Source organism: Rhipicephalus microplus, chromosome X, assembly GCF_043290135.1.
Source record: "Rhipicephalus microplus isolate Deutch F79 chromosome X, USDA_Rmic, whole genome shotgun sequence".
NCBI classification, from domain to species: domain Eukaryota; kingdom Metazoa; phylum Arthropoda; class Arachnida; order Ixodida; family Ixodidae; genus Rhipicephalus; species Rhipicephalus microplus.
The window spans coordinates 261,627,913-261,641,079 of NC_134710.1; the positions used below are offsets into that span (position 1 = coordinate 261,627,913).

A 13,167-nucleotide genomic window follows, 5' to 3' on the forward strand; every position below is an offset into this window, starting at 1 on the left:
ACATAGCATTCATAGATTATGAGAAGGCGTTTGATTCAGTAGAAATGTCAGCCGTCATGCAGACAATGCGGAATCAGGGCGTCTATGAAGTATATATAAACATTCTGGAAGAAATCTACAGGGGATCAACTGCTACCATAGGGCTTCATAAAGAAAGCAACAGAATACCAATCAAGAAAGGTGTAAGGCAGGGGGACACAATCTCCCCAATGTTATTTACCACGTGCTCACAGGAGGTTTTCAAAAGCCTAGAATGGGAACAGTTAGGCATAAAAGTTAATGGGGAATACCTTAGTAACCTGCGCTTTGCCGATGACATTGCATTGCTAAGTAACTCGGGGGACGAATTGCAACTCATGATTACGGAGTTAGACAAGGAGAGCGGAAAAGTAGGTTTTAAATGTAATTTGCAGAAAACGAAAGAAGAGGAAGAGAGCAGCGTTTCGTGATAAGTAATAGTGCACTTAAAGTTGTAAGTAACTATGTCTACTAACCGCAGTGCCGAACCACGAGATTGAAGTAACTAGAAGAATAAGAATGGGGTGGAACACATTTGGCAAGCACTCTCAAGTCATGACTGGTAGATTGCCAATATCCCTCAAGAGGAAAGTATATGACAGCTGCATCTTGCCGGTACTTAGCTACGACAAGAGACCTACAAAGAGGGTTCAGCTCAAATTGAGAACGACGCAGCGAGCAGTGGAAAAGAAAATGGTAGGTGTAACCTTAAGAGACAAAAAGAGAGCAGAGTGGATTAGGGAACACACTGGGGCTAAGGATATCATAGTTGAAATCAAGGAGAGGAAATGGACATGGGCTGGCCATGTAGCACATATACAGGATAACCGTTGGTCATTAAGGGTAACTAACTGGATTTCTAATAAAGCAAGCTGGTTAGGGGGAGACAGAAGGCTAGGTGGGCAGATGAGATTAAGAAGTTTGCAGGTATTAATTGGCAGCAGCAAGCACAGGACCGAGTTGAGTGGTGGAATGTGGGAGAGGCCTTTGTTCTGCAGTGGACATAGTCAGGCTGATGATGATGGTGATGACGTGTGGGATGCGAGAAAGCGGCAATATTCTTCATTTTTCCTCTTTTTGTGGGTCGCCTCCTTTAGCTTATCTACCCCTAGTGACAATACTATACGGACGACCCGCTTGCTTTTTGTTGTATTTCGCTGGTCTTGTTTGTTCGTTTGTTTTTCTTTTTTTTTTCTTTTTAACGTGATAGCATGAGAGAGCTCGTGTTGCAAAAATCCCGCCGTCGGCGTCGGCCCCATTGGTTGAGAGCGAAAAATCGTCTGTGCATCGGTGAGCGAAAAAGCAAGTTACAGAGATCGACGCGGAAGCCCGCTACTTGTCCATGCGTGCGCGCGCAATCACACTGAATAAACCGCACATTCGAAGGAAAAAAAGTGCTCAAGGTCACGTGGCACTGGTAATGTAGTTTTTTTGTCCCTGCCACCCCTCCCTGCTTAGCTTCCAGCACTTTCATAGGGACGAGAGAAGAGATAATACAATTGCAGCATGCGACAAACCTGTGTAACTCCCCTCGCAACGGACAGATTTTTAAAATTTTTGCGGCGTTGAATTCGTGAGGCAATAAGCTCTTCCAGTGAATTCATTCTATGGTTATATGAAAAAATGTTTCAAGGCTTCTTTAATGCATTTTGTTTGACAGGTGTCACAACGAAAACGAGCCCATTTGGCGATTTTTAGGTGCATTTGGGAAGCCTCAAACTACTTAGAAAAAGGCCGGGATAGTGCATCCATCGTTGCTAAAAACACACAGGAACATTCAAACAGGTCTAAAAATGGACAACTGTGTCCATCTAGTGGAAAACATATCATGCCTTTCCAGAAACGTTGATTAAGCAAACGCTAGATAATGTGTTGCTATTTGTGAGGCATTGTGAGACTCTTTATGGCCTTTGAGATGGCGAGCGCGCGGCGTGTATCTTGGAGGCCATGCGACTCTTGCTTTGATAAAAAAACCTGTATAAACCTTTAGATAAAAAACCTGTGCGTGTGTTGGCACGATCTACTGTGTGCACGTGTGCGTGTGTGTATGTGTGTGTATTTAACAAACACATTAATAAGTATGCACTTAGCAGTTGAAGGGCGCACTAGGGGCCGGATTTCGCTATCGCATTCAACTCTTAAAAGCGAAGCTTAAGGGTCCCCCAATTTTTTTTTCTTTTTTTGGTTTCCCCAAACTGTGAGGGCAGCCTTCTGCTACGGGTTGTGGAACTTGTACCATTTCTCTTACATTCTCCGAAGAAGGCTGGACCACCTGCTGAAACTGTTAGGATAAAATAATTGTTTTGCTTCCTATATTGCACTACTCCTATATTGCACTAGTTTATGATATATATATATATATATATATATAATATACACACATACACACACATTCATACATACATACATACATCCCAGCAAGGCCAATTGCTTTTATACGTTATGTTAGGCATGCGTTTACGGAGTTAAAATTATGCTGACACAATGGCGCATGCTGCTTTTTGAGAACGTGCATCACCTAGGTGAACAGGCAAGCATAATATGGCTAGCAGACAACGCAGAAAGCAATCAGCACAAAGTATGCTTCAGCCAGTGGCAGCACCGCTTAATTTAGCAGTCAATAGCCAGAAAACATCTTTTTGGAGATAAAAATTGTATTTTCTCGCAACATATTGCCTTTTAAGTGTGCTTCTGCTCATATGTCCTCGCCACTGAAGTTTATAATAACAGTGCTATCAGTGGATATGGTATAAGTGTGTATATTCCTCTTGTTACAGTATAATTAGTTTCTGACTTTTATATCATTGTAAGGAAGCTTTCTATGGAGCACCTGTCTTAGTCCTCTTGTGGTCTTCTAGTTTTCAGAATATTGCAAGTATAGCTTCAGTTGTGATTTCATCACAACCAACAAGACAGGGCAGGTCAGTCTTGTTAAAAAATGTTGGACATCATTGAGGGCTAGATTAGCACACAGGGCCAGCCGCATGTTAGCTGCTGAATTCAGCCGGTTCCTGTGCTTATTTTTCAGATAGATTGTTGTCAAGAGTGCCTGCTCACAATCATATATTGCTGGAAATGGCAACAGTATGCTCACTGCTTTGTCTTCAGCCCCTATTTTCGAATAGGAGAAATGCGCACAGGGGTAATATCAGGCCTCCAAGATTCAAGTCCAGTAGCTTAATTGCGTGGGCTGTTTTCAGTCTGGTTTGCTACAAGCTCCTGCCAGTACTTATTACACAGCTCACACATTTATTTTGTGCACCGAGATGGGCTTGGCACTCGTGCGAGAGAAATGGAGGTTCTTCAAATCAATCACACCTCAGGTTCGCCGTTTAGGTGAGGTGACTTTGCGAGTGCAAGGCTAGGGAAGATTTCTCAGTGGATGACAGAACTCAAAGAAGGGGCCCATGTAACTCCTAGGTTCCACGGGCCCCTTCCACATTGAGAAACTACGGTACTGATATTAATGAAACATAATACAAAGCTATAATACATAGTAGTGGGAAAGGCTGCTACAAATGGCTGTTCTAGAGAACATGCGATATGATTCAGTAGTAAATTTATTTATGCACCTAGCTGGGCTTTTAGTACTTAATTACAGTGACATTTTATCACTAAAGATAGTGTGATTGCCATTTCGCAGAAAATAAATGCTCACAGTAGTTCATTTTGTGAAGAATGTTATGGGCAAGAAGTCACGTGAGGAGTGTGGCATGCACCATTTCTTTGCATTTTTTTTTCTTGTAAGGATTTCTTGTCAGAGATTGGATATCGCCCCATTGTAAGAGCATTAAGCACATTAAACACAACTTAGCTTGATGTATTGCTGGGAAAAAATTTCTTACAGTCACAGTTCTGGAAATGAGGCTATGGTTTAAAAAAAACTGCTTATTTTCCTTAATTTCTACAAGGTCCTTTTAGAGAATTTGTTGTGCCAAGTGCCTAATCTCCGAAAGAATAAGATGAGAGTGTCTGTATTCATGAAGAGAGAGAGAGAAAACTTTATTAAAAGGTCAGTCAATTGCTCAGGCATGGCCCGTTGCCCCTAGCTGTCGGCCGGAATCCCTTGGGACGCGGCAGCAGCAAGGGCTTGACTGATGATGTCGCGCTGGACGTTGGGATCTGGGCTGCAGAGCAGGGCCTCCCAGGATTCTACAGTGCGAGAACCATCATTTTGACTTGGACATGTCCACACCGTGTGGACCAAATTCGCTACCTCATCACAAAATTTACACTGGGACTGGAAAACTGCGGGGTGCCACTTGCTGTAAAGTGCGGGGTTTGGAAAAACCCCGGTCTGTAACTTTCGCCACAAAATCTCGTTTTTCTTACTTAGTGAGTTGTCCGCTCTCGGGTATACTTGCCGATTCAGCCTGTAGTGTGCGACGATTTCATGTTATGTGCGCATATACTCGCTTCTTTGTTCGGTAACTTGGGAGGTTCCAGGGGTCGACCGGTAGGTGAGACGTCGGGCGACGGAATGAGCCTCCTCGTTCCCTCTAAGTCCTTGGTGAGCTGGAGCCCAGACAAGCAGAATCTGCTCTTTGGGTACTCCTACCATGTTTAATATACGGACGGCAGTCTCCGTCACCCTTCCCGATTCGTAATTTCTCACAGCGTTTTTGGAGTCACTGATGACCACCCTGATCCCCTTTTGGCTGATTGCCAAAGCTATGGCCACTTCCTTGGCCTCTACAGTCTCGACACCAAGTACTGTGCAGCACACAATTAGGCCACCATCTCCCCTGACCGCCACTGCCGTGTGTGCCGCTTTGCTTTCATATTCCGCAGCGTCTGTATACGCGACGTCCTGGCGACCAGTGTACCTAGATTGTAATGCCTCTGCCCTGGCTTTACGCCTGCCTTCGTGAAAGTTAGGGTTCATATTTCTGGGTAGCGGAGGTATCTTTATCCTGTCCCTGATCTGTATCGGTATGTCTTTTGAACGCGCTTGCTCACGCGTGGGCTCATAGCCCAATCTCTTTAATATTGCTCTCCCCGTTTTAGATCCGAGTAGTCTTTGATGTTGTGCAGTCACAGTAGCCTCAATTAGCTCATCGAGTGTGTTAGATACCCCCAACTTCATAAGTCTGTCAGTTGACGTGCTTGGGGGAAGTTCGAGCGCGACTTTCACACTTTTCCTGATAATGGTGTCGAGTTTGCCCCGCTCCGCTTGGTTTAATTTTAAATAAGGTGCCACGTACACTATCCTACTTATTATGAAGGTCTGCACTAATCTAAGAAGGTTCGCCTCCTTCATCCCAGCATGCCTGTTTGCTATTCGTCTGATGAGACGACATGTCTGATTAGAACTGGCTTCCAACCTAGCAAGAGTTTCAGAATTCTTACGGTTCGCCTGAATCCTTAGTCCAAGGACACGGATACTGTCGACCACGGGGTTCTCTGCGCCGTTAACATACAAGTGGATGTCCACTTCAGGCCTGTTGTGGAGCCGCCGTTTTCCGGCGGGCATGAGGAAGAGTGCTTCCGACTTTTTGGCCGAGCATTTAAGTCCTTTGGGCTCCAGGTACTCCACGATTTTATCAATGGCGATTTGCAGAGAGCCTTTAATTTGGCTGTCACTGCCCTTGTTCATCCATAATGTTATGTCATCCGTGTAAATGGTGTGATTTAAATTCTCAATATCCTTTAACTGTTCAGGCAGTTTCAACATCACAATGTTGAAAAGGGTGGGTGATAACACCGAGCCCTGAGGTGTCCCCCTGTTGCCTAATTTAATGTCCTCGATGGATTCTTCCCCGATTTTTAAAGTGGCTGTCCCGTTCGAAAGGAAGTCCTTGACGTAATCATAAAGTCGCTTTCCGACGTTCAGGGAGCTCAGATTCTCCAAGATTGATATGTGCCTCATGTTGTCAAATGCTTTTGCCACATCTAAACCCACGATAACTTTTGTGTCTCGCGTTGGCTTGTCTATAATTTGGTCCTTGAGCTGTAGCATCACGTCGCACGCTGATAGTCGGGGTCGAAAACCGATCATGGTGTCCGGATACATGCCATTGTCTTCCATGTACCTATTGAGCCGCGTCTGAACGACATGCTCCATGAGCTTACCTACGCAAGACGTTAACGATATCGGCCTAAGATTCTCGAAACGGAGTTTTTTACCCGGTTTAGGAATGAAAATTACATTTGCGAGTTTCCACTCCTGCGGTATCGTCCCTTTTTCCCAACACTCCTGCATGTACGTTGCTAGGTTAGCGATGGACCTATCGTCTAAATTACGGAGCATTTTGTTAGTCACTCTGTCCGGCCCTGCCGCTGATCTAGTCCTTAGCCGATTAATCTCCGCTCGCACCTCAGCCAGGGAGATAGGGGTGTCTAAGGCTGCGTTTTCCCGCCCTCCATAATCTGGGAGAGGTTCGGATCCGGCGGGATTAATGTATCTGCTCCGAACTTCTTCTAAGAGTTCCTTCCTAGTACCTTCAAATTGGTGCGCCATTCGTTCCAATTGTTGTTTAGACGCTGTCTTCGTGCTCTCCGGATCTAAAAGGTGACGAAGAAGTCGCCACGTCCCGGACGTACTTATATTTCTATCCATCTCCTGACAGACATTCCCCCATCTTTGCTTCGTGAGCGTGATGGCATGCTCTTCAATTCGCCTGTTTAAAGCTGCTATTTGTTTCCTGATACTCCGATCCCATCTCCTCTGTTGGAGTCGGTTTTCCAAAGCTTTCTTTTTATTCCAAAGATTTACTAATCTCGTGTCTACCACTTCGTTGTCCTCCTCGGTTTCCACCACTTCAGTGGCTTCCTTAACAGTACGTAACACCCCATCGCACCACTCGGCAATGTCGGAAATGGGAGTCGGGTCGCCCCTGAGGTCCCTGAAAAAGTCCCAATTTACGGCCTCTACCCTTCGTTTCCGAGGTGTTGCCGGGCCTCCCTCTACCACTATTTCTATGATCATGTGATCACTGCCTAGGTCCTCTTTTGTGTTGCACCACATGGCACTAGTGCCGCTCCCCGTCAGGGTAAGGTCGGGTGTGGTATCAACCGCGACACTATTTCCTTTCCTCGTTGGCTGCAACGGGTCGGTTATCAAGTCCAGATTATGAGTTTGCATGTCATCCCACAATTTCCTGCCCTTAATTGAAGCCTGCTTATATCCCCATGCCGTGTGGTGAGCGTTAAAGTCACCGACGATCAGCAATGTGTTGTTCTTACTCTTACGTCGCGTAGAAGCGAAGAGATCCCCAAAGTCGCATCGCCTTTGTCTGGGAGAGCTGAATATATTTAATACGAACAAGCTAGCGTTTTTCTTTTTTGGGGGTATTAGTTCTATGAGAACATGGTCGATGTGTGCATTACCAATGTCATGCTGCACCGCCGTAACGTTTCGCCTGACCAGGGTGGCCACCTGCGTACTCGTGCCTTCGCTTACATAGGATTTATAACTTGGCAACGTCGCCTTTCTCCCACATTCCTGTAAAGCTATAACATCCGGTCGATCCCCTTTCCTCAGGAATTCCTGCAGAACTGCACGCTTGCGCGTGAAGCCTCTGCAGTTCCATTGCCAAACGGTGTTCTTACTGAATCTGTGAGCCATGATTGCCACTAAGGTGATTCATCGGCCTGCCTAATACTTTTTGGGCGAGCTGCTCATACGCCCGATCCCTCTTCGCAAATTCTGTTTTAAGTTCCTCGGTAAGTTTATTATCCCGCTGATACAACTGCTGATTCAGATTTTGAAACATCTCAAACATTCGTTTCTCGAAGGCCTTACGCCATTCATCGTCCTGGGTAGATTTGGCTTCAATGTTTGCCTCCAGTTGCGCTATTTTCATGTCTATCACTGTCGCTACGTTCTCCTCTATTACGGGCTTTTCCGCTTCTTTTGCCCTCTTTTTCGCTGTAGGTGGAGTAGCGCTCTGCTCCTCCGGCATTTTTATATTTTGATTCTGTGGCATTCGTGGTAGGGAAACCGGTGTTGTGTTAGACGACTTAATAGCTATTTGAAGCTCCTCTATTTGCCTACTCATCATTGCTAGCTGCTCTTTAAGCATGCGATTCTCTTCCTTAATGGCTAACATTTCTTCATCGCGTTTATCCTGGGAAGCCCTATCTCCCCAACCCACCTTGCGGTTCGGCGACGTGGGTCTCCCACTGTTGAGGACAGCACTGCCGGAAGTCCCCTCGTTTACTGGACCAGTCATTGGTGGCAGATCTCCTTCTTGTCTTTCCGGTAGTCTTGGGAAGGAACCTGCTCTTCCTCTTGACCCTCTTCGATGCTTCGATCGGCTCCTGGACCGTTCTTTGATCTCTTCCATTCTGCACGTTTGTGGATCGGCGTCTTTCGCCTTCCGCTCTTCTCCTTCCATTTGCCGCCAGGCCTCCCACTGTCTCTTCTTTATTGTATAAGGGGTCCTGAAAGCTTCCTTGCATTTCCGATCTGCTGTCAGATGACCTTTGCCACACAGCTTACACTTGGGCTCACATGCATGGTCCTCGGGTGGAGCTGTCATTCCGCATCCCCGGCAGCGAACATGGTCGCTGATACACACGTCCGATCTGTGTCCTAGCTGGCCACATCGGTAGCACACCTCGTATCGTTTCTTATAAAGCACGCACTTCAGCGGTACGCCGTAAGAGTACATCCACCTGGGCACTGTCTCATTTTTGAAGATGATGACCGCTGAACTTGAGTTCCCCAGCTTCCTAACACCAAGTATCGGTGGGTTCCTTGAGTTGTCGAAAGCCTCTGTCAGTTCCTCTACTGACAATCTCGGGTCGATGCCGCGCACCACACCCCGCCCGCTATCCTCGTGCGGCGCGAGGTACGCCGTGACGTCATAGCTCTTGCCTTCAATCTTGATAGACTTAATCCTGGTCACCTTCCAGACAGTGTCTATGCCTGGAGTGCTGAAAATCAGGGTGCCTTGCTTGTCGTTAACAATGAACACTTCCTTTTCTTGTCCCTTAAACCATGGAATTTGCGCTGCCATGCGCACCGCCTCACTGAGCCTGGTGTTCGGAATTTTTGTGAGCGCCAGCCCGCACTTCGGACGAATGATTATCTTGTAGTCGTTCGCCGGCCACCGCGGTAGGTACGACGCAATCGAGCGCTCCGCGATCTTGTGCCCCAGCTTTTTGTATGCTGCGTTCGCAGCCGCCGTCTTCTTCCTGTCTTCGCCGGGCTCGGCTCCACTTTCTGCCCGGGCGTTGCCATCTTGGCGTCCCTGTCTGTCACCTCTAGCGGCGTCACACAGCTCTTTAACATGTTTTCCAACTTTCGTGATCCAGTCAGCGGTTCTCAATTCTTCAGGGGTAATTTCAGTACCCTCCACGGTCACCTCCATTGCCGTTGCGTCTCCACAACGGGGCTCTGAAGCGAACGCCGGGGGCGTTGGCCACCGCCGAGCCGCCGCGTTTGTTCACCGCTAGCGTTAGGCTTTGCTGGGCGGAGACGCAGTCGACGCCAAAATAGCCATAAAATGCCCCAAAACGTACTCACAGTCCTGAAGTCGTGGTCTAGATGGTCCAGAGAACTTCAGGCAGGAGATTATAGGAGTTGTTTGCTGTAACTGCACAATTTCCACCAGACCAAACAACTTTCCGCGGAGCTGATGCGAGGCACATCCGAACTCCCTGGCCCCCTGGTGGCCATCCTCATGAAGAGGGTACCATAAATGGTGAAAAAGACAGCTATGCACATGACTGGTAGATGGCTGAAATGCTCTCGAAAGGGAAGACGTCGCCAGGCACTTTTTTGTTGCAATGAACCATATTTGCCTCATTAACTTGCATAGTCTTTATGTGATTTGTAGTTCTCTGTGTTGTGCAGACCAGCCAAGCAGTGCAAAATCAGAGGAGCTGCTGCCAACACTCTCGGAGGACTCGTATGGTGGTGTTGGGGATACGGGCTCACCAGCTTACGACACAGATGAGGAAGAGCTGTGTGAGATGGTGGACCAGCCAAGCAACGCCACTATCTTGGGTCTCTCCCAACTTCAGCTAGACAAGGTTTCCGAGAAGGAATTGCTTGACTTGCTTGAGGAGAGCGACTCCCTTGAAGAACATGGAGACATACTGCATTGCCTAGTGCTTAACAAGTAGGTCACTCTTACTCACATCGACCCATTTATTATAGTTTGACTTTCAAATGTGTACAATGGTACTCTACACACTAATGTATCTGCTGTTAAAGTACAGACCTACCAGACGAAAGAAGTGATTAACTTAACAGAACATTTTAGCACTATATTATGCTGTGAAAGGAGGGGGACAGAAGATGCATTGTATATCGTGCATCCTGTTTTCTTCTTTCTTTATTTATGCTGTCCTATGCAAAACTTATTATGCATAGCCAACTTTCCCCAATTTCCACTTGGGCATGATTAACTTATCTGTATTAATTAGAAAATTCTATATACATCAAATTTTCGAATCTGTTACTAATAATGAATTACAGCTCAGTAGAACCTAGCTGTAATAAAACTGGGAACATTGGACTATTGCAGCGCCAGAAGCGGGTATAGGTACAGTAGACTTACGCTACTTTACTCCAACTAATTCAATTTATTGGTTGAACAGATAATAATGAGAAGAGTTGCTTATTGGTGTCATACGATTCTACATGGCCAAACCATTAATATTTTGATCCTTAAATGAGTCTTAAATCTTGAAACTTGACTGGTCATCTTTCATGTTTCCAACTCCTGTAGTGACTCTAGCGGGGATTTCATCATGGGCAGCATCTGTTTTGGTGGTGCTTAAAGTACAGAGAACAAGCCAAACAGACGTAATCTCTCGCCCTTTCTCATCCTTCCCCCACAAAATATTAACATGAAAGTGGCAGGTCACAATGAATTATTGTATATTTTACACTCAAACCTCACTATAACAAAATTGCATCTTACACAAAAGTAGGTTCATTATATCCGAAAATATGTTATACAGGCATATTCCTAGCACTGTACCTGTTGCAAGACTATTCTTTATTTGCTTTGTTATAACGGATATTTTGTTATATCTGGGTTCTTTATATCTAGTTAGAGTGTATATGCTTGATTTTAATGTAATCCTTTTTTTTAAAGCACACAAAAGTTGCTTAGGTAGTGAAATCAAATGCAAAACTACAGCTAAACCCTCATTTGTAACAACATAGACAGCTGTATCATGACTCGCTCATGTTATCAATGTGATCACCCTGTCATGAACAGAAGTTAACAGCGAGGGCCTAGAATGAAGCAGAAGGCATTGCTCCAAAATAGCAGCGCAATTGCCAGAGTCACTATGGTTAGTGGCATTGACATTTGCAAAATAAACTGGCAATCATGCGTAGTAACAATACAAGCTCGAACGCATGTCATGACAATAATGACATGCCGCTTTAAATCTGATAACGAATGCACATTTGAATGGGTTAGTTTATTTGCTAAGCTGTCATTAAAAAATTGTGCTGCATGTTTCAGAGATTTTAGAGGGCTGCACACATTGTATTACAGGTGCAGGCCCGTGTGCTCAGATTTGTACACACAATAAAGAACCCCGGGTGGTCGAAATTTTCGGAGCCCTCCACTACGGCGTCCCTCATAATATGGTGGTTTTGGGATGTTAAACCCCAGATATCAATCAATCACATTGTATTACAGGTTAGTGAAGTGGTTACCAGTGTAGGTGTGGTGGCAACAATAACGCTTGAGATTATTTAGGGATCAGATGGTAAATTAAGGGCTTATGTGCTGTTGTGTGCATGGATGAAAGCATATTCATGCTTTTTTGAGTGATAAAGTGTTGCTTAAAAGTTATGGTGACAGATTAAACTAGTAAAACTTATTTGGAAGGCAAGTTTACAAGTTTCATCTTTTTTTTTTCTTATCACCAAATTGAGAGAGATGCTATGCTTTTTCAAATAAAAGTTCAGTTGTGTGTTTGATTTCTACATCGGCATTTGCACTATAATTCTTTACTTTCTACGACTAATATATATGGGTGCACGTTTGATTTGGCATGTTACAGTCAAGGCAAATGCTGTCATATGAGTTGGCGGTCTGCTTTGTTGTTTTGTGTGCCTCTTGCTTAATTTGACCCACAGAATAATTCAATGAATTTCAACAGTCTCATTTTTGTTGAATAAGTAGCAGTCAGCTTTGTATGCCATTCATTGAAAGAATGTAAGAATGGGTTTGTTAGTGCTGAAACATCATAAAAACTTGCGGCACACGAAAAAGACATGGGCATAAGGAAGATGACGTGTCCTTTTGTGCGTCTCAAGTTTTTCAGTTGTTCATTGAACTGGGAATTGAGTGCATTATGGTTCAGTGCTTATTACCATACCACCATAAAAATTTGCCAACTTTTATTCCTGCTGTCTTCCTTATGGTTCAGTCTCATGAAACCTTGGCCTGCAATGACACATCCCTTCATGATTGTTTCTTCACTGACAAGCTGCATGTTACCAAGAAATTAAAGCCATTATTACTGGAATCTAGGGCAGACCATATGTATGTTCAGCAACTACCGTGAAATTTCGAGCAAGCACCCCGCCTCCCCAACGAAGTCAAAATTGCTGGCAAAGTGTGTGTGGGAGGGGGGTGCTATCTCGGAACGGCAGCAAAGTTCTAGATGGCGGCAATATTTTCGCGCCAGAAAAAGAAATGCATTGCGCATAAATAAAAATTTATTACAGTGAACTTTATTTGGACCCAGGATTTGTTGTAGCTTTTAATCGCTTTCAAAACCATCAGAAGACTCCTCCAAGTCAGTTGCAAAAAACAGGTTGCAGCATTCCGCTTGAAGTCCACCGTAGTCTTCTGGCACAACTGCAACATCAGCCAGTCCACTTTGCAGGTCGCCGTCCTCCGAGCCATGAGGCGCATTACTAATGCCCCATCTCTTGAAAGACCGTGCCACTGTCTTCTCAGGTACAGCGGCCCGCGCCTCGGCAACAAAATCGAGCAAATGTTGCCGTGACAGCTTTCTCAACTTTTTTTTCGGTGTTTGTGCTTCCTCAGGCATACATTCGACGTCTGATTTTCCAGACCCTCAAGGAACCGCGAAAACGTCCGGAAAAATCGGGCAGTCCGGAAAAACGAATACACGTGAAAACTCTCCTTTTTTTTAGGTATTTTTTGCTGACAGAGAGGGTAACGGCCAGAGTACAAGATCTCCATTGCAATTCAGCCAATG

The 13,167-nt window shown here is 45.2% G+C and overlaps 1 protein-coding gene across 1 annotated transcript in view; it reads left to right on the forward strand.

Moving 5' to 3' along the window:
• LOC119161570 (putative phosphorylase b kinase regulatory subunit alpha) overlaps nt 1–13,167 on the forward strand; it is a 98,850-nt gene that overhangs the window by 23,842 nt on the left and 61,841 nt on the right. The window contains exon 19 of the mRNA XM_037414110.2: nt 9,821–10,088. Coding sequence (XP_037270007.1) covers nt 9,821–10,088 — 268 coding nt within the window. The remainder of the gene's footprint in view (nt 1–9,820; nt 10,089–13,167) is intronic.